This window comes from Lagopus leucura, unplaced genomic scaffold (genome assembly GCF_019238085.1).
Source record: "Lagopus leucura isolate 7727_CA_CO unplaced genomic scaffold, USGS_WTPT01 Super-Scaffold_100096, whole genome shotgun sequence".
In the NCBI taxonomy this organism is placed as follows: Eukaryota; Metazoa; Chordata; class Aves; order Galliformes; family Phasianidae; genus Lagopus; species Lagopus leucura.
Genome location: NW_024962322.1, coordinates 36538 through 57340, shown reverse-complemented (window position 1 = coordinate 57340; position 20803 = coordinate 36538). Strand labels below are relative to the sequence as shown.

At 44.0% G+C, this 20803-nt stretch overlaps 1 protein-coding gene across 7 annotated transcripts in view; it reads left to right on the top strand.

Annotated features, from left to right (window-relative positions):
* Positions 1 to 20803, top strand: part of DTNB (dystrobrevin beta) — a 140453-nt gene that overhangs the window by 86281 nt on the left and 33369 nt on the right. For 4 of the 7 annotated variants that reach the window (XR_006181675.1, XM_042887630.1, XM_042887631.1 and 1 more), the window contains exons 13-16: positions 6903 to 6988; positions 8342 to 8455; positions 12373 to 12469; positions 17527 to 17547. Coding sequence is in view for 5 of the 7 variants with exons in the window: in XM_042887630.1 (XP_042743564.1) it covers positions 6903 to 6988; positions 8342 to 8455; positions 12373 to 12469; positions 17527 to 17547 (318 nt within the window). In the remaining 2 variants the exon portion in view is untranslated. The remainder of the gene's footprint in view (positions 1 to 6902; positions 6989 to 8341; positions 8456 to 12372; positions 12470 to 17526; positions 17548 to 20803) is intronic. The other 3 variants (XR_006181676.1, XM_042887629.1, XM_042887632.1) reach the window with 1 other exon arrangement.

The window sequence follows — 20803 nt, the reverse complement described above, 5'->3', positions numbered from 1 at the left end:
AGATAACTGTGCCAGAGTAGTCAGAGGACAGCTCCAATCCAGCACCCATTCAGAGATCCAGTGAAAGAAACATAATCATTGGTCATGACAAAAAGCAAGAGGCAGAAGTTGCTAGAAGGGAATTCTAATGATGTATTTAAGAAAAGCATTTCACCACGATGATGGTCAGATCCTGGAAGAGGCTGTGCATTGGAGAAGTGGAATCTTATCCTTGGGGATTCTCAGAGCTCATCTGGAAGAGGTCTACAGCAACACGCCATGAATTGGACTGGAAACCTTCAGAGATCTTTCCTCGCCTGAATTTTTGTGTGAATGTGAATCTTAATGAAAGTAGGGAGTGGGACCAAAGTGCCATAAGGACGGACCAGTCTTGGTTCTGCTGGAAATACTGGCTATACACTGATGTGAACAAAAGTGTTCCTTGATGTCCTCTCCAGCCCTACTTCTCTGACATAATACTCTTTATTTTTCTGCATTGGCTGCTGGAAATTAAGAGGGCTCCAGATGCAGAGGCTGTTCATGCTGCAACAGCCTGAGGCACGGTTGCTTATTCTCCTCTTTGAAGTGGCTGACAGTGATCGCTTCTGGAAATTGTACAGTGGACAACGTGGTGATGGATCTGACCCAGTCCATCAGCTTCTGCTTTTTCTCAAATTAGATAAAATGTTAAAGCTGCCTTCTGCAGGCTAGTTACTATAATAAATGTCACTTGTAATATGAATACAAATACATTCCATTAATGTTTTTTAGGGGAACCATTTTTGCTTGAAGTCTTACTGGGCCAAAATAATTTGAGGCGGATCTCAGAGTTAATTCTTGAAATCCAAGTCTGTTTCTTCTTAGAGAAGAAAAATGAATGGGCAGAGAGGAGAATAAAGGAGAATGCATCATCTGTCACCCGATACATGTAATTTACTTACTAGTGCAGCAGAGGCTCATGGCATGCAACCAGTGCAATTACACCCCGGTAGGCATCAGTCCAGTCTGTGTTCACTCAGAAGAAGCTTTGACTGGGTTGCTCTTGTTTTCTTCAAGCCAGTCTTCAGAGGACAGATTCCTTTTTATTGAGTTCAAGTTGCTCAAGGCTACGCTTGGGCTTTCCAGTTCAGTCAAGCAGAGCACTGTGCGTTAAGGTAGACTGAGAAGGTGGAAAGCAAAAGGGAGAAAAGCAGAAGGTGACAAGGGGAATAAAGTGAAGAAATCAACAGGAAGAACAACAGACTTCACATAAATCTTCCAAGGTCAAGAGGGAGTTGGGGAAAGACTTTTTCCCAGAGGATGGTGGACATGGAACAGCTGCCAGGACAGTGGGCACGGCCCCGTGCTGCCGGAGCTCAGGGAGCATGGGGACTTCATTCTTAAACATAGAGTTTGGGTTTGGATGGCGCTGTATGAGGACACAGTTGGGCTCGATGCTTCTTGGGGGATCACCAGCATGCTCCTGGCAGGGCTCTGCTGACCTCGCTACAGAGAAAAGCACGAGCTCCTAATAAGTAGGAGAAAATACTCAATTATGGATGAGTGGCTAACTAGGTTGAGTTATGTGGATGAGTTAGCAATAATTAGGTTCTTGCCCACGCTGCTCTTTTTTGAAAACAGTGTGTGGTTGCCTTCTTCTCTCAACATTAAGCGCTACTGAAAGCCTGTCATCATCTCATCTCATTAAAGCTCCTGTACCTACAACCTAAATAACATTTGTAATATTCTCCTTAACTAATTCTTCTTTTTTCAGGCATTAGGTAATATTTCGTACATGTGTTTTTAAATAAGTAACGAGCAAGTAAATCGGATTTGCTGTCATACATCTTTTCAGGTTAAATCTGCAGCTTCATTCTTGGATCTTCTGCGCACAGGAATCACATGAACAATTTTTTTGTTGTTTCTTCTTCTCTGCCTTGATTATAAAGAACACTGTGAGACTGCAGTGGTGAAGAGCTGAAATACTGCTCCAGTCTTCCATCACACAGTGCAGTCCTTACAGCAGGGAAATGGGAAGCTGATGCCCACGGGAAGCTTTCGTGGGTTTTGACAGGTTCTTCCACATCCAGCTGATGGAGGAGTGTAACTGCTCACCAAACTGCCTTTTTTTGGAACTTGATTAAAAAGTGTAATTAAATCCTCTGCTTACACCCAAAAAAGTATACTGTAGTTCCTTATGGTGAATCCCAGTCCAGCTTAGAGATCCAGCGTGGCATCTCTCAAGCTTAATGCCCTGCCATAGAAAAACTGAAGCGCAGTACTGGGAGGTTTCACTGTTCCTGTACATGATATGAAGGATTCAGAGTAGATTTTATATCCATCTTCTTACAGATTTCATTTCTGGGAGAGGATAGAGCTTGCCATTTGGGTGATCTCAGAACTTTCAAGGTTTCAGCATTCATACTGAGCACCAGAAAAGCAGAAAATAATGGCAATTGTACTTTCAGCCACATTAGAGAGTTTGCATAGCTTTGAAACTTTTTCTTTTGTTGAACATTTTCCTTTTAAAAGTAGCAGTCTTCAGCTTGAAAAGCTTTGGCTTTGGTCTTGCCGCTGTTTGGTATGAAACAGGAGACCTGTGTTATGATTCAGTGTATCAAAAGACTTTTTGCTTTTCAAGCCCCACCGTACTTCTGAGTCCTCTTACTCTGAGTGAACTCTGCAGATTGTTTCTGCATGGATCTGCCATGCTGTATTGTTGCCTTAGCATCCTGTGTTCAGAAGTGGTGAGCCATGTCCAACGGGGCTTCTATGCCCTAATAGTTGGGGTTATCATCTTTGTGAGATTTTCACTCCTCACCGACAAGGAAAGCCACAAAGGACAAGTTTCCTTTCCTGTGCTCTGTAGAAATTCACTCACTGAAGAAAGCTGTCCAGAATGAAACCCAAACGGGTATCTGCACCTTTGGATGGGGGTGGCCATGGTGGTGCGGGTCAGCAATTGGTCTTGATGATCTTGGAGGTCTTTTCCAACCTTGGTGATTCCATGATACTGTAAGTGGGTGGGCTGGGGATAGCTTGAAGGTTGGACTTGGTGATCCTACAGATCAAACCTTTTCCAACCTTACAGATTTTGTGATTCTGTGATATCTCATACTTTCAAATGATCTCCTACTAATTAGAAAGCTTTCTCTCCCTGTGCTGTCTGCTGCTTTCAGAAGAGCGTCAGCATCCTGGGATTGCTGCAAAAGTTGAGCCAAGCTTCATTAAGCTGTTCACTCCCTTCCTTATGACACTGTATTTTTCTTTACAGGCTGCAGCAGCAGGATGCTTGCCTGTTACAGAGGAGATAGTTGCAAGTCTCGAGTAGGTTGTAAGACAGTTTGGAGGATTATTGATCAGTGATGACTCAAGGAAGGAATGACTCAAGGAAAGATTCAGACTACTCATCCTGCAAGCAGAGTAACTGATAAGACATTTTCATTTCAGATGTTTTCAATTCTTGAGCTACTGCTGGAAAAGTGACCCAGAAATGCCACCTGAACACAAACGCTACTTCCCACCATAGAAAGAAATGGGGAAAAAATAAAGATTATGGCTTTAATTAGTTCCTGGTTAATGATGTTGTGATAGTCAGGGATTTCTTCAGTTTCTGTGAAGCAATATGGTTTGCTGCACAGGTTTTTGGAGGTTTATAAATCAATCTGAAAGAGGAGCGGTAACAAGAATGATGAAGGACAAAAAAGGAAAGGTGAAGAGAAAACCTCATCAAAGTGCCTGAGAAGTGATGGGAGCAGAAAAGTGTCTGGGAGTCAGGACTTTCTGGCTTGAAAGGATAAAGTTAGAAATGAATCAAAACAGGAGGGATAGGAAGCTGTTTATTCAGACTGCATCCATCAAGTTCACAAGCCTGAAAATAGAGAAAATAGTCTTATCACTTTAGATTCGATAGAAGGATGAGTTATAGGATATCTGAGAGTGTTGCAGAGGAAGATTGACTTATTTTTAGGGAAAAAATGTTCTGAGGCATTCCTGTTTACAGCACCGCTCTGTTTTGGAGTAACAGGTATGCTCCATCTGTAGGTCAGTTCAGCTCTGGGCAGACATATAGCCATGTAACTTAAAAAAAACACACAATGCATTGAAGTCCATTCCAGATAGAGAACATTGAGGCAATTTGTGCCAATCTGTAAAATTCATCTACTGATAAAACGATTTTCCTGAATCCTAACTTAATTATTCCTTGCTTGGTTTGCATTCTCTTGCCTCAGGGGACATCAAGAATAATATATGGCTTTCTCTTGGCAGTAAGCATTGTGTATTTCAGATTTTTTATGTTGTCTCCTCTTATTCGTTTATTCTCTTGTCTTTCAGACCTTGCATATTGTCTTCGACTGTCTCTGGTGATGGGGCATCTGCCACATCTCTGGGCAACCCGATCCAGTGCTGTGCTTAATCCTTTTGCCCCCCAAAAGTAGTGATAGTGGGGGTTGTCATGACCAGCGCAGACCTTGTATTTGGCTTTGTTGAACCTCATGAGGTCTTCCTGGGCAAACTGTTCAGCCTGTCTAGGTCTCTCTGTATAGCATCCTGTCCCTTGGGTTTGTCAGCTGCACCCCACAGCTTGGTGTCATCCGTAAACTGCTGAGGATGCACAAAATCCCACTGTTGATGTCATTGATGAGGACATCAAAGAGCACCAGTCCCAGTACTGACCCCTGAGGGGCACCACTCATCACTGATCTCTATCTGGGCATGGAGCCATTGAATGCTGTTCTCTGGGAACGATCTCACAGCCAGTTCCTCACCCATTGAACAGTCTACCCATCGAATCCACGTCTTCCTAATTTGGAGAGCAGGATGCTGTGGGGTACCGTGTCAAAGGTCTCACTGAAGTCCAGACAGATGATGTCAGCAGCTCTTTCCTTTTCCACTGGTGCAGTGACACCATCATAAAAGGCCACTATAGGTTGGTCAACCAGGACTTTCCCTCGGTGAAGTTATGCTGATTCTCCTGTAGCAACTCCCTGTCTTCCATGTGCCTTAGCACAGCTCCAGAAGCATCTGCTCCATTATCTGGCCCAGCACAGAGGTGAGGCTGGCAGTTCAGTAGTTCCCTGCATCACCCTTTCTACCTGTCTTAGACATGGATGTGACGTTGCCTTTTCTCCTGTCACCAGGGGCTTTACCTGACTGCTGTGACTTTTCAGATATTGTTGAGAGTGGCTTGGTGACTACATCAGCCAATTCTCTCAGGACTCTGTGGCTCTGCAAAAATGTGACATTACTGACTCTGTCTGGTTTGCAAACCACTCGTATTTGCAGGTCCTTTTTTTGCAAAACTGCTGCCTTCAGGTGTCAATGCAGTTGACATGATTAAAGTAAATACGAGCAGTTGCTCTCTACTTAATAGAATGCAGCCTGTTTTTTTCCAACCATTTCTAGAATTTCTCACATAATTTGGTATTTTAGTCTTGTCCTCAAGAGTACTGTCTGCTTGTCACAGTGAGGTACAGTCTGCAGATCTGAAGCAACCGCTGTACTGAATTCAAGAGTAAAGGGAATGTCAGCAGCATTGAAGTGAGAGTGCAGGATGTTAATGGTTTCTCTCCTATAGATAGGATTTGATTGTCACGGTGTAAGGAAAGTAACTTTAACATGATTTATTCTTGCAAACTCTACATTAACTGTCTCAGCAATAAAAACATAAAACTAGCGAGTGGGATACTTAGATTTAGTGGGAATGGTAACAAGTTAAGGGTTGGGTTTGATGATCTTAGAGTTCTCTTCCAACTTTAACAATTCTATGAATCTATGATTCCCTCTCAGAAGGTCCTTTTGAATCTCAACAGCTCTGCACTTTGGAGTTACCTTTAAACTTTGAATTGACCCTAGGAAAGCATTGAGGAAAACAGGAAAGCAGAATATCCACTGTGAGGTTTCCAAATGACTTTTCAACATCCAATGATGAAGCGAGCAGCATGGGCTTAGTTCCTCCGCAGTGCTGACTTTTCTCCTGAGGACTTGAGCACTTCAGGTCATCAGGATGATTTCAGGCTTCGTACAGGATTCCTGAAGAAAGAGGTTGAGGATGGAATTGTTTGATTATAGGCAGCCTCCTAGTTTGCAGCAGAGCCAAGTGCTTCAGGGGAAGGCCAAGAGGCTGCAAATGGAGCAGACCTATGCTTGTCTTGATGGCAGGAGGAGATGAAGAGACCATGGGCATCAGCTTTGAAACTGTTTGAGGAGTGTCTCTCCCTTTTGTCCTGGTTCAATCACTCTCCTCCCATTCATTCCCCAGGAGCAGAGGTTGATACCCATCTCTTCCGTCCATCTGCTGTATATTTACAGTGATGGAAGCCATCTCCAAGTTCTCCCAATGAGAATCTTTTGTGTGTGATGACCAGGACAGCTTTGAGTCATATGAGACCACCTAAGCAGGTGTTCAAGAACCATAGGGATGTGGCACTGAGGGGCAGGGGTCAGTGGGCATGGTGGGGATGGGGTAGGGTTGAATTTGGTGTTCTCAGAGGTCTTTTCCAACTTGAATGATTCTGGGATTCAAAGCATCTGGCTTCTTCATCTCACAGCCCATCTGCCAGTAGGTTCTCCCAGAAACCACAGATTCCTCTTTAAATGCCCAGTACTTTTCTCAGTGGTGGTGATAGCTGCTGGTGAAAAGTGTGCTGAGCATACAGAGACAGTGAAGCTAGAGAATCACTAAAGATAAAGGCACTGAAAGACTTAATTTAACCCCAGTATCACCTCTGAGATGATGAATTGGAAGAAGGGGAGAAGTGGAACCTGAGGAAAGCACCAAAAGCACCATGGTCAAATGTTCCTTCCCAGCATAGCTTTGCATCAGGGCTGTTGGTATTGCACCGTGTCAGTCAGGAAATATGGGACTGGATCCAAACAGTGTCATATGTGGTTAGCAGGTAACGAGTGCTGTGGCTGATTTGCCTTTGTTCTCCATCCACCAGCCTCGCCCACCCACAGACCTGGGTTTCAACTTCGATGCCAACAAACAGCAAAGACAGCTGATAGCAGAGCTGGAAAACAAAAACAGGTAAAAACCAAGCTTTGATTGGTGGTGTTTTAGAAACAGCATTTGGGTTTTTGCTTTGTAGTGTTTAACCTTTTGTATTTTATCAACCAGATTGTTTTCCTACATCTTTTGTTGGAAGGCGCAGCTGCCTCATTAACCAGTGAGCTCAATGCTGATGCAGCTGCAGTGCCTTTATTCCCTGGGAAGCAAGTTGTTCTTCTGAACTGATCTTAAATAATCCCCTTAAACTCATCAGTACTGATTACCAGAAGCTCTGTATTGCTGCACTCCAGCCCAGCAAACCCCATGGCTGGATAACTTGATGTGGCAGCAGGATAACCAACCAGGTTATGCTCCAGTGGTGGAGCAGGTAGGGTGGATGCATATAACTTGAGAGGAATGAGGATTTGTTTTATGTATTTTGTTTTCCCTGGAAGACAGGAGAATCCAGGACAGGCTGCCCAGGGAAGTGGTGTAGTCACCGTCCGTGTGTTTGAGATGTGGACATGTGGCACTGAGGGACGTGGGCAGTGGGCATGGTGGGGTGGGTTGGAGTTGGACTTGGGGATCTGAGAGGTCTTTTCCAACCTGAATGACTCCATGATCTGAGAAAACTAGGAGGCCTGGAAAAAGAGGAGATGGGCCATAGGTGGTTTCCTCCTCTTGTTCCAGAAGGATCATTAAGAAGAGATAACCCTATTTTTGCTGTAATACTGCATTTGCTCTTCCTTGCTTCTTCAGCACCCCTATTTTGGGTTCATGTTTCTCTGCCTGAGAGAAATCAAAAGGGTACTGTTCTAAAAAGCAAGCTGCTCAGCAGCTGCAGACTGTGTTGGGTCCCAGTGCCATGTTGGCCTCATAGCTGTGATCAGACGACCCTGTCCACAGTCTTGGGAGCTGGCAGTGAATGTAATAGGGTTCATTTAGAGGAGTCCTGGTCCTGGAGGGTTGGTAAGAAGCAAATGCTGTACTTTCAAGAGAGCCTGCAGGTATTTGAAATTATTCACCAAGATCCCCGATAAGGGAGATCTCAATCAGTGATGTTAAGGTGCTGTGTAAGGAGAGCAGCTTGGCTGCCTCTTACAGCCATTCAACTTGAAGGGTTTTGAAGAGTCATTGCCAGCGTAGAGCACACAAGCAATTTCCTACTTCTTATAACTTAAGTAGTAAATTTTCAACGTGCATTACAGCAATTCATAAGACCGTTCTAATGTACCTGTCCTGGATTCAGATCTGTGCCAGTCATACATGAACAAAATTGCTGTGCTTAGACTGAAGAGTGATGGCAAGAGTGCTTGAAGGGCTATAGCAGTGTTTTAAGAGCTGTGTAGAGGGTCACTCTTCCCCTGTAATCTTCCCTTTTCATTTGTCTAGAGAGATACTGCAGGAAATCCAGCGTCTGAGACTGGAGCACGAGCAAGCCTCACAGCCCACGCCGGAGAAAGCCCAGCAGAACCCAACGCTACTGGCTGAGCTTCGGCTCCTGCGGTAATAGAAATGGCTGCAGGGTGGTGTGCACTTGGCTGACTGGTCTGCTCTGTGGGCACAGGTGGTGGCACAGATTGCTGACTCATATCAGGACGTCAGAAGGCAGGTGGTGGAGTCATCGTCAGCACAAGCATTCAGGAGATGTGGGGATGTGGCACTGAGGGACGTGGGCAGTGGGCAGCGTGGGGGTGGGTTGGGCTTGGGCTTGGGGATCTTGGAGGTCTTTTCCGACCTGGATGATTCTGTGATTCCATAATATCAGCATGATTTTGGTAACCTCAGAGCTTTGCTTTGAGCTGCTGTGTTCCAAAGAGTGACAGCGTATTGCGATTTTCCCTTTTAGAAATGGATTTATAAGGAAATGGAAATGTCTCTGAACACAAGTTCTCTTTGTACAGTTCAGAAAACTGTTTACAAAGAAGAATAACTGAGAAGAAAAATGGTATTAACTGCTTATTATGTGCTGCTCAAAAGGGTCGAGTTGAAGATGAATGTGAGATTAATCAGTGAAACTCTGAAAGTTCCTGCCTACAAATATTCAGACATACACCCACAGTTGGTGAACAATCTTCTAAGCTTCTTTAAGTTCACATTTTCAAGTGACAGGGAGAAATTGACGGTATTTATAGAATAAAGTGTTTCATAGTTTGGGTAGTCACAAGGGTGTTCTCTAGCTGTATTTTATTTCATCTTCTGCTACAAGTTAATTCAGAGCCGAACCTTCAAAAATTGTGTTCGTAATCTAAAGTAGGTTCTAAAATCCAAGCTCTTGGCAGCAACAGCTCTTTGAAAACTACACTGTATTCCATTTGCTGGTTTTGGGGTTTTTTTTCTGTCCATTTATGAAGTGGCACAATTGTAGGTTTTCCATAAAGTGTAACGCTTTTGGAATGGAGCCTGCAAGTCAGTTTCTGCATGGTATGCTCTAGTCCTTTGCTGGCAAACATGAATATTTCAGCTTCTTTTGTTAGTTTTTCATACAGATCCTGCTCTATTTTAGTACTTTCCATATCTCATATCTTGCTGATATCTCACATCTTGCTGATGTTTTCATCCTCTTACCTAATGACAGCAGCACAGATATTTTTCAGCTTCATGTGCTTCGTGTAGGTATGTACATATTTTTTAAATGCTTAAGAACTGGAGAGGATGCAGAAGATGTCAACAGACATTAAGCAAGAGCTGCAGAAAGGGATGTTGTGAGGCAGCTTGGTGTGTGTTTGCTCCAGCAGAGAAAGATGCAATAAGAACCAAGAGCTTAAACAGGAAACAAGGCACATTCAGACCACAATAAAAGCACGTGTTTTCTGAAGTGAGGCAATAATCACAAGAGCAGTGAGTTTTTCTGTAGGTGTTCTTCAAAAATAAAGCTAACTGGGAGGAATTTGAGCTGTATTTTGTTAGCAGAAAAACCTGAATGGTCATTGCAGCCACTTCTGGCTTTCAAGTTCGTGAACGCAGTCGTCACGTAGGAGATACACTGAAGGACAGAAGGGTGACTGCACAGAAAACTGCGTACACAAACGGCCAAGAGCCATCGTGATTTTCAGTCTGGCCTTCTGCATCACATGGCGTAAGAATTTTTTCCCTGTTGTGCTCCTGCCAGGCCCTCCCTGATGGCTGAATCATCCATGTCAGACACTCAAGTTTTTATTTTAGAATAATAGAATCATTAATGTGGGAAAAAGCCTCTAAGATCACCAAGTCCAACCCCAATCCTTCCCACCATGCCCACTGGCCACGTCCTTCTGTGCCATATTTACCCTTTTAGAGATGAAGGAGATACTATTTCCCTTGATACCTTAATGTGATTTCTAGTTGGTGTCTGTGCTCTGTCTGTGCTCAGAGGACTAAAAGTCTGTGTGTTATTTCTGACCTTCCCATGCCCAGTGCTGTTTCCAAACCTTATGTCTCCTTTTCTGGGCTGACCTTGCCCCTGATTTCATTGAAGCACGCGTTACCAAATTATCTCAATTGCTGTGTAGAATTTAGGCTACAAAAGCACAAAAACGTTAATCAGTGGAAAATCAACTTGTCCCAGGTTGAAGAATCTGCAGACAGCACAGCCCGTAGGCATGAGTCAGCTCTACCACATTGTTGGCAAATGTAACCTTGGATGAGTGCCCTGATGTTCTTTGTTTCTTCTGCTTACGAGTGCTCAGGATGCTGATTTATACACAGGTGCCATGACCAGTTTGTTCCAGGCATGAGCCTCAGACTGCATCTCTCCATTTATGTCCCTGGGGGCTGTCATTTTTGTTTTATATCACTGAACGTCTTTTGTCATTGATAAGCAGTTCCTCTTCTTTCTTCACCAAAAGCCATCGAAAAAGAAAACAGATAATGTCAGCTGAAGTCAGATGGACACATCAGTGTTGATTCTTAATTAACAGCTGCATTGAGAGAGCCGTACATATTCAATATGTTGATTTTTACAGTATTTGTGGAGTCATAGAATGGCTTGAGTTGGAAAGGACCTTCAAAGGCCCTTTGCACCCACTCTCCTGCAGAGAACAGGGACACCCACAGCTCCATCAGGTGCTCATAGTCCAGGTGACGATGCATGTACCATCACAGCACAGTTGGACTCGATGATCCTTATGGGGCCCCTCCAACTTGGGGTATTCTGCCATGTCCTTATTGCCTTCTTTTTGTGACAGGTGTGGGCACTTAGTAACCACATTCTCCAAAATATACATTTTAAAAATGCTTAAAATAGCAAATACTTCATAGTTTTCTGTATTTTTAAGAACCAGTATAGAAAGAATTCTATAAGGTGACCTGAAAAGTTTTCTGGCTGGGGTGAGTGCTTGCTGTATGACACAGCCACCATAACAAAAGCTTGCTGCACTCACTGGATTGATGCAGTCTGAGTTCCAGATTCTGATGTCCGATTGGTTTATTGGAATTCCCAGAATGCTGTATCCACTGCACACTGTGGAAGAACACAGACACCATCCAGAAATTCGGTCTGCACTTCGTGGTGCCTTTAACTCTGGAGTGAGACGTTGTGGTATTCACAAAAATAACCGTGAGTGAATGGAGAAGCCGTGCCCATCTGTTTCTCCTTACTGTTATTTATTAATACCTATGGCTGTGATTTGTGGGGTCCGGCATTTCTTAAATCGTATCAGAGAATGAACTTCTGACACGTGTTGACAGTTTGTCTTTGAATTTCCCTTTATATTAGCCACTATTTTTTTACGTATAAAGCAGAACCATATGGCCACGTTTCCTTACATCTCCCCCAGATAGGCATCTGCAGAAGTGCAGCGGTTTTTTGATGCCAAGGAAAGGGAAAGACACTTATTGCCTCCTATTCTTCTCCATGGGTTTTGGGCTCTGCATGTGACACTGCTGGGCAGAAATAGCTCTGCCGAGCCTCCATCCAGAGAGGTGATAGATCCAAACATCTGCAGCCTTTTCTGCTCTTCTGTGCTCTTTCCCTTTCTTTCTTTCCTCCCATAGCTCATTCTGAAGGCTCTGCAGGACGCCTGGCTCTGATGTGCGCAGTGTTCTGAAAAGGAAGTTGGCTTTTTTTCTCAAAATACAGCCCTCTGAAAAGAAAAAAATATCGCAGAATCACCAAGGTTGGAAAAGACCTTCAAGATGGTCCAACCATCCACCTATCACCAATAGTACTCACTAAACCATGTCCCTCAACACAAAATCCAAATGTGCAAACACAAAATAAATAGAAAGGCTTCCTACTACCGAGATGCTAACTGTAGATTTGTAGAGTATAAGTGGAGAGACTGTTATGGATAGGATTTGTGGCTGTTGTACGGTGTTTTGCTGTATGTTTATGAATTGAAAGCAGGAGGGAGTGACAAAAAGAAGAGATTATATCTGTGAATTTCGTGAATTTCTAAATACTCAGAGTTTCTTTTCTGAATTCTCTCCCATCACCTGAACAGGCAGAGAAAGGATGAGCTGGAACAGAGGATGTCTGCGCTTCAGGAAAGCAGAAGGGAGCTGATGGTGCAGCTCGAAGGGCTGATGAAGCTACTCAAAGTAAGGCACTGGGAGTCGGAAATGCAGTGCATCCTCTCCACAGTCTGGGGTTCCCTGTTCTGACACTCCTGCACTGCTGTCTTACCTTTATAAAACCTTTATCAGGAATAGAAGGAGTTTGCAAAAAGTCGTTTCGTTGTGGGCTCCGCACATGGGTGCAGATGGTCAGTGATATTTCAGATTCATATGCTGCTTTGGGGGTTAAAATGCCAAGAGCATTGGAAGGTTTTGGAGAAGTGTTAGATTTGCTAACAATCTGCACGGTGTTGTGGGTGACGTTTCCATTCTCCTGAGCGTAATTGGAAAATACATTATATGCAGAGCAGCTGTATAGCAGCTCCTCTTGGCAAAGCATGGCAGTGTGTTTCACAAAGCAGTAGTGCACCAACCCAGTGTTGGTTGGATCTCTCTGTTTCATCACTCGGTGGTGTTCTAATCTACAGCATACATTATTCTTTGGATTTCTGATTATTCTTTTCAGAGCCTACTGCCAGAGCTAAGCTCACAGTTCATCACCAGACTCTGAAATATTGTTGTGCGTTTCTTCTTTGCATTCTTCAAACTGGACACGGGTCTCATTCTATAAGACGAATGGGAAAACACTGTCCTCACTCAAAGTGTTTTTGATCTAAGAGATACAGTATGCAATGGGAGAAATGGGACAGGGATGAGGAAGAGCTTCCCCAGGAGGGTGCTGGGGAACCCTGAGGGGCTGTGCCAGCTCCATGCTTGGAGGTTTCTGAAACCCAACTGGACAGGGCCCTGAGCAACCTGCCTGGGATGAAGTTGATTCTGTCCTGGGAGGAGATTGGACTGGAGACCTCCTGAGGTCCCCTCCAACCTGAGTTACCCCAAGAGCCTGTATCCATTTTGTCATTACTTGGTTTTACGTGTTGCGTTACGGCGGGACTTGATGATCTTAGAGGTCTTTTCCAACCTTAATGATTCCATGATTCCATAGGGTTCTCCCTCCATTAAATGAAGGAGTTCTTGGTGTCCCTGGTTTTTCCCTTTGCAGATGTGTCACTGGTGGCCCTTTTCAGTCTTTTCTCTGAAATCTGTAGTTGTGCCATTCTCGCTGCACTTGATGTGCCTTGTTTGTTGTGAGCAGTGCTACCTGGTTAATGGGGTGTCACCAGTAAGTTCCCTCATGGTGAGATGCATTGCATCTGTGCAGCTCCTTTAGAAGTCAAACTTGTAACGCGATCCAAACAACAAAATCAGATTTTATTTGGCAAGACCTATTTTCTGTGAAGCCATGAAGCTTCATGTGTTGCTTATGACTCGAGCCTTGTATCAGCACCTCAGTGAATTAATGACGAGGCAAGATGTTTGCACTTAATGAGTTGTCTTGTCTTCCTTTTTGAGTATCAGTACAACAGCGCATCCCAATCCTTGGTATTCTGGAGTCTGTTAAAGATTACCTTGGCTGGACAAGATAACCACTCATGTAATTACAGCCTTGTTGATCTAAAAACACCAGCAGATCCTCTTTAACACCTTTTCTCAGTATTGGTGGAAAGCATTTCTCTGACTCCCAGGGGGAGGCACTTTATGCTCCTGTTACTCAAACACAGAGAAGAAACAGTAATTCCTGCTCCTATACTAAAAATGTTACCATCTTTGCTATCAAGAAGCAGTGCACACCACCTCTGGTATGTGTTCATTTCAAAGTCTCCTTTTTGGTGGTTTTAGCCCTGTCAGACATGAATTTTTAGTTCAAGTTTTATCTTCTCTTGTCATTTGGCGCACTTAAAAGTTTTCATTTATAATTTAGATCAGCTGTTAAGCTTTTATGTTTTTTCCATTTTCTTATACAGTATTTTCTGCATTTTTAATGCTGCCTTCAGTTCACCATTTAGAGTTGGATTGATCTTAACTTTGGTTATTTGAATGTCTGGTATCCCAGCTCCCTCTGTAAAAGGGAAGGGAGGAAAGGCATTGTTGTTCTCTGTGGGTTCATCTGTTTTTTTCCATTAAATACAGAGGAGACAAGGTGATTAACTGATATTGGGCATCTTTGTTTTCACTGGGTGCTGTTAGTTACAATGAAAAGGAGGAGTTTTCACTCTGCCCTGATGATTTCTCCAGCATTATTTGTCACAGAATTCCTTTATGCTTTTTCTGATTTTTTTTTCTCTCTGCCATTTTGTTCATTCTCATTTATCACCTCTATACACTGAAAATTGACTCAATGTAATGCTCAGAATGGGCCAGCTGCTAACCCACCCCACCATGCCCCCTGCCCACATCTCTCAGTGCCACATCTCCACATTCTTCACATTGAACACCTCCAGGTTTGGTGACCCCACCACCTCGCTGGGCAGCTGTGCCACTGCAGCACTGCTCTTTATGAGATGAAATATTTCCTAATATCCAACCTGAAATCCATCTTCCCACACTGCTACAGCCTGCGCTTCAGGTTGCTCTTCACACAGAGCTCCACATCTCTCCTTGTTCTTCTGCCTACAGAAGAACAGACAGTGACTTGGCATCATCGGAAGGACTTGATTCCACCATGGTGGGGATGTATTGGAGGTTTGTCCAGTACGTGCTCTGGTTGCACTCAGCTCTTCTCTAAATGCTGGCAGTGGTATTTTGCTGTATGCTGTCCAATGCATCTTGAAGCGCACTGTGAGTTCCTTAGGGCAAGGTTGTGTTCCTCAAATTGACACTCATCACCAGATGACCACCAAGCTCCATCCAGATGTCAACCAGCACCAGTTTCATAGATTCATAGAGTATCCAAGTGGGGTATTAGGAAAAATTCCTTATCCCAAAGAACATTCAGGCATTGGAGCAAGCTGCCAAGGGAGGTGTTCAAGAAAAGGGTGGATGTGGCACGGAGGGACATGGTCAGTGAGCATGGTGGGAATGGGTTGGGATTGGGCTTGGTGATCTTGGAGGTTTTTTCTAACCTCAGTGATTCTGTGAATCCGTGATTCTGTGATTCTACCCCAAATTGAAAGGGACCCATAAGGATCATCGAGTCCATCTCTTCAGCAGCCTGCCTGCCTCTCATCTGCCCGCAGTGCCCTCAGCTGCCCTGTTCAAATCATTTTTCTCTTCTTTTCCTCATCCAGGCTATTGGCTTAGCTGTCCATTTTTATCCTGAAGTCTCACGTAATCACCTAGTGCCATTAGCCTGCATTCTTGTAATAAGCAGTCAGTAGTGATGATTGTCTGCCTTCTTGCAGGGTTTTTGCCTTAAGCTAGGAGGATGTTCAGCAGACAGATCCCATTTCACTATTTTCTATTTCCTCAATGGTAATTTCCTCACTGGCTGATTTGATGATTTATCTTACAAATGCTTGGTTCTTCTTGCAGAGCACTGCAACTTCTTGAGAAGTTTTTTTGTGTGGCTTTTTTTTTTTTTCCCCACATCTGTAGTTAATGCTAAAGCCTCATTTTTCAAACTAACAACTTTTTTATTTTGTAGAGTGGAGGTTGTTTAAGATCTTTTCCCTGTCCTGGCTCACCATCTGGTCCTGTGAGTCCTTGCGCTGGGAGAAGGAACAACTGGAAACATGGGAGCCAGGGAAGGGCACCAGCAGCTGGTGGGGCTCATGGCTCACGGGCACCAAGTTCTGCTGCATCAGTACTTAAATGTGCACCTGAATCCCAAACCTTGGGAGAAAAAACAAAAGTATCCACTCAGAAATGAGGGATTATGTGGCTGTACATTACCAGACATCTCTGCAGTGCCCTCAGGAACACATCACTATCTTTTGGGGTAGTGGTTGGTGAGAAGAACCCAAACTGAATTTGAGGTCAGGCTCTGGGTGGTCAGGGCATAAATGAGAGAAGGGGGATACAGGAATCCCAGCCTTTCAAGGTCAGAAGCAACTTCTATTCCATTCATTTTAATTGCATGAACTGCTTTCTGGAGAGATGCACTGGGGAGCAGTCCTGCTGCTCTCTGCACTTCGTGCAAAGCCACCACTGGGGAGAATGCATGCTGTTATCTTCAAAAAAAGCTGGAAATGCTGATTCTGCACGAACAAACAAACAAACAAAAAAGAACCCACTGCCAACCTTTCCTTCTAATGCACGCTGTTGCTGCCCCACCACAGCTGCTGCCTTCCTCCGTGGAAGCAAACTCATGCAACAAACACAGTGTACCCACTGTTATGAAGCCCATTCTTATATAGGCAAGGACAAAATGTGTGAAAGCATTTGACTTAGAAAGTAACTCTTGACTATGTGATATTTCAGTGATTGCTATGATTTTGCACAGTGGCACGAGAAAGGCTTGTATGGTTGATGTTGGAGAGTGATCCCACTGGCTCAGAAGGGTCATAGCATGCATTGCTCTGATTCAAAAGAGCATAAATTCATCCATATTTCACCATTTTTGGTCTTTCAAATTAACGTGCTCTGTACTGATCAAAGCTGAATTGCAACAGCAATATCATTCTCTCCATCTTTGTATCTACTTTATATCTTTGACTCTAGTGCCTCCCAGTTTCTCTTCTCCCATTGTAGGTATGATTTAGTTCAAAAACCCAAAGAGCCCACCTTGCATAAATTTGCCCTTTTGAAACCCAATCTGCAGAGCTCACTACAGGCCCAGTGCTCACTCCATGATCAGAAAGGTGATACTTTGCCTCTCAGGTTATGACATTTTCAGTCTTCGTGATGGCAGGGAACCAGAAGCAGTGCATTGATTGCACACCTCAAGTGGCATTGGCAAGCTTTTCAGTCTGAAAGCAAGGTTGTCTTGAAGACATCTGGAGAGTCGTTTCTGAGTCTAGGACAGGAAGAGAGTCCTAGCCCACAGTGATATGCATTCCATGTTTCCAACGTTCCCAAACACCGATGGCCATTTGGACAAAAGTAATCTTTTAAAATGGGACAGATTACACCTTTACATTCCTATGTAGCTCTTAACCCAACTTGATTGTTTCTGTTTGTGACTGCAGATGTTCCTACAGTTTGCCACGTTCTCCTCCTTCATTGGATCTGTTGTATATTATGTGTATGCGTGTTCCCTTGTAACATGGTAATTAATCTATCCTGTTTCTTTCTTCACCCTTATCTTTTGCCAACCATTATAGGAAGAAGAGCAAAAACAGGCAGTAAGTTGACTTCACTTTGTAGGTGATCTTTTTTCTTCTTTCTGCATGAAAGTACAAATTTCTGTTCACTGGCTTGTATGCAAATAAGCCATGGGAATGGGAGGGTCTTCGTCACGGGTGAGTTTGAAAGCAACCCCCGTGATTATTCAGCAGAGCATGGTTTTGTGTACATCCATAAAGCTTTTCCTCTCTCCCTTTCAAATGAAGTTGATTGCTGTGAGCACGCAAGCGGTGGCCATGTTGGGTTTTCATACAATTGTGCATGACCATCCAGGGTTGAAAATTCGGATTCTCAGCTGGCTTTGTAATGTGTTTTCTTGGCAACTCCTGGGAGTGTTTTCCTCGCTAGGAAAGCTTTCTTGTCTCTTCAGGTATCCTTAATTTGCCTCTTTGCCACATACAAGCCCATGCATGAAAACTAATTAATGACTTAATATTCTAGGCATGGATCCATATCTCTCAATCATGGTATAGTCTGCTTGAATTAGCCCGCTGTGCTCACTGTACGCAGGATGAGCAAACCAACAAGAGGCAAGAACGCGTTTGCTTTGTTACTGATTTTCATTTCTGCTGCCCACCTATTAAAATCTGAGTACTGTGTTGATTTCGGAATCCACTCCAGAGGGAGCCCTTTTGCTTTTCTCAGGAACAGCCAGATGTTCAGCGTCTCCCTCCAGCAGAACAAATTTCCAGCATTTTTGAGCATGTTTTTCCTTGTACGCAGAGCATTAATGGCGATCAGTCCCGTGTTTCTGATTGTTGGGGTTTCTTTTACATCTTATCAGATACATTAATTGGAAATTGTTGTGAATTTTTTTTTTTTTTTTTGGTAATTAAATCTATATTTCTTCGTATTTTTGATTGCTGAAAATGCTTCAAAGCTACATGTGCTGAAATTCACTTTGGGTAATTTTGGGGTGGCTTTTTATTATAATTCTGCCATCAACTTAAAAATAAGATTGAGGTAAGTGTGCATCTCCTGTTGGAGATCAGTTTGTCTTTAGGTGATCCTTCCAGTAAAGATTTATCCCTGGGTCTGCCAAGGCACCTTGCAGAAATCCTTTGGCTTAGGGAAGGGGACAGATTGCAGCACATGGCACCAATCTTAAGGAATTTCCTGGAGAAAGGAAAGAGCCAACATGCCTCAGTCCTTGTCCTCCTATTTTGTACTGTCATGCTGTCACTGTATGTCATTTTCTTACCCACCGTCTTTGCTAGGAATAATGCTCTACGTGGAAGTGCTGCATGTTATTATCTTGTTTTTCCTCCGCTATGATGTTCATCCTGATTCTGAATATAGAAAAATAGGGTAAATAGGAGATCAAGTGAATAACTTGCCCAATTTTACTTCCTCTCAATCCCTGGAGCAGTGTGTTAGTAAGAGGATAAGAGAGCCAAAACTGAGTGCTAAAATAATGTCAGTACATTGTTAGGCTGCCAGTCCCGTTCTGTTGGAATTGATGACGAATGAGCCAAAAAGGATCTGAAACTCAGGAAAGCAGATTTTGGCCAGCCAAAGGGCACGCTGCTAATCGGTAGGAGTGGAAAATTTACATCCTTATGTTTATGTAGGCTGAAATAGACCAAAATTGTTCTCCTAACTATAAAAGCGCATCTGGCCCTTTCGCTGGATAGAATCATAGGATCTTTCAGGTTGGAAAAGTCCTCTGACATCACCAACCCCAGCCCATCTCATTATGCCCACTGACCTCTCTGACATCTCTGTGGCTCTGGAACACCTCCAGGGACGGTGACTCCCATCTGCCAACTTCTTCAGGGGAATACCATGGGAGACAGAGACAAAGGCTGTACTAAAATCTAGGCAGATAATACCCACAGCCTTTCCTTCATCCTCTAGGGGGTATGGCACTGAGAAAGATTCGGGATTGTTTGAGTTGGAAGGACCTTTAAAGGCCATCTAGTCCAACTCCCTGCAGTGAGCAGGGGCACCTACAGCTGGATCAGGCTCTCAGATCCCCATTCAGCCTCACCTTGGCTGTCTCCAGGGATGGGACACCAACCAGTTTGGTGAGGTCTGCCAAGGTCCCTCTAATGGCACTCCAACCATCTGGTGTATCTGCTGCTCTCACAGTTTTGCACTCATTGGGGGTGAGTGCTCTCCTTTCATCTAAATCATTACTGAAGATCCTAAATAGTTGTGGCTCCAGTGTCAACCCTTGAGGCACATCCCCAGTGGGTGTCTTCCAGCTGGACTTGTGTCACCACTAGCAGCTCTACACATCACACTGTGAATTGGTGTCAGTGCTGTTCCAGAAAGGCATGAATGGAACATCTCCAGTTTGAAGTCCAGAAGGATTCATTGAACCATACCCCCACTTCCAGATGTCTTCGGGACTTCATGTCATGCATTTTCTCCATAGCAAATGCACCTGAACTGTTTGTGACAGTTTGGCTTAAAGTCAACTGAAGCATGTTAAAAATATTATCAAGCGTCACACTGCCCTTTACAACCTCTGCCAGTTGTAGTGATTGTAGAGTTGCATCTTCCCTCTGTAGGAGTATCTTTAAAAGGGTCCCAGTCTAACACGTGCTCAGCCAGCCCTTCCCCTGCCCATCAGGCATGGAAGAAAAGCCTGGTCTGGTTGGTACTTCACAAAGGGCTACAGTCTAGTCCAGAAACAGCTGAACCACAGATGGGAAGAAATGTGGAACACTGCCTGGGAGCCATGGAAGAGAAGGCCTCAGTGATCTGAAGGGATGATCCTCTCACCCTCTGATGAGATGGATCGATTATGTGGTGACAACATCCATTTACATGAAGGATTAAGGTAAGTAAGAGGCAAATCAATTGAGCAGTCTCTGATTCAGGACTGGCCTCACATCAAAAGCAGTAGCATTAGCATCCGCTTCAGGAATTTCTGATTTCCCTTTTCTGCTAGAGCAGCAAATTATATCCCATCTTTGCAGTATTGCTAAGAACAGTTACAGGGGACGAGTCAAAGAGGATCAGTTTTCCTGGCTGTATTCAAGCAAGTTTCATGACCAGCAAAAAAAGACTTCCTGAAGAAAATGCCATAATGTTCATTGTAAAGACAACGCAGAGTCATGGAGTCATTCAAGTTGAAGAACACCTCTCAGATCACCAAGTCCAACCCATGCCTACCGTGTCCACAAACCATGCATGTCCTTAAGGGCCACATCTCTGGACACTGGAACATCTGGACACATCCTGGGCACTGGAATGGGCTGCCCAGGGAGGTGGTGGAGTCACCGACCCTGGGGGTGTTCAAGGAAA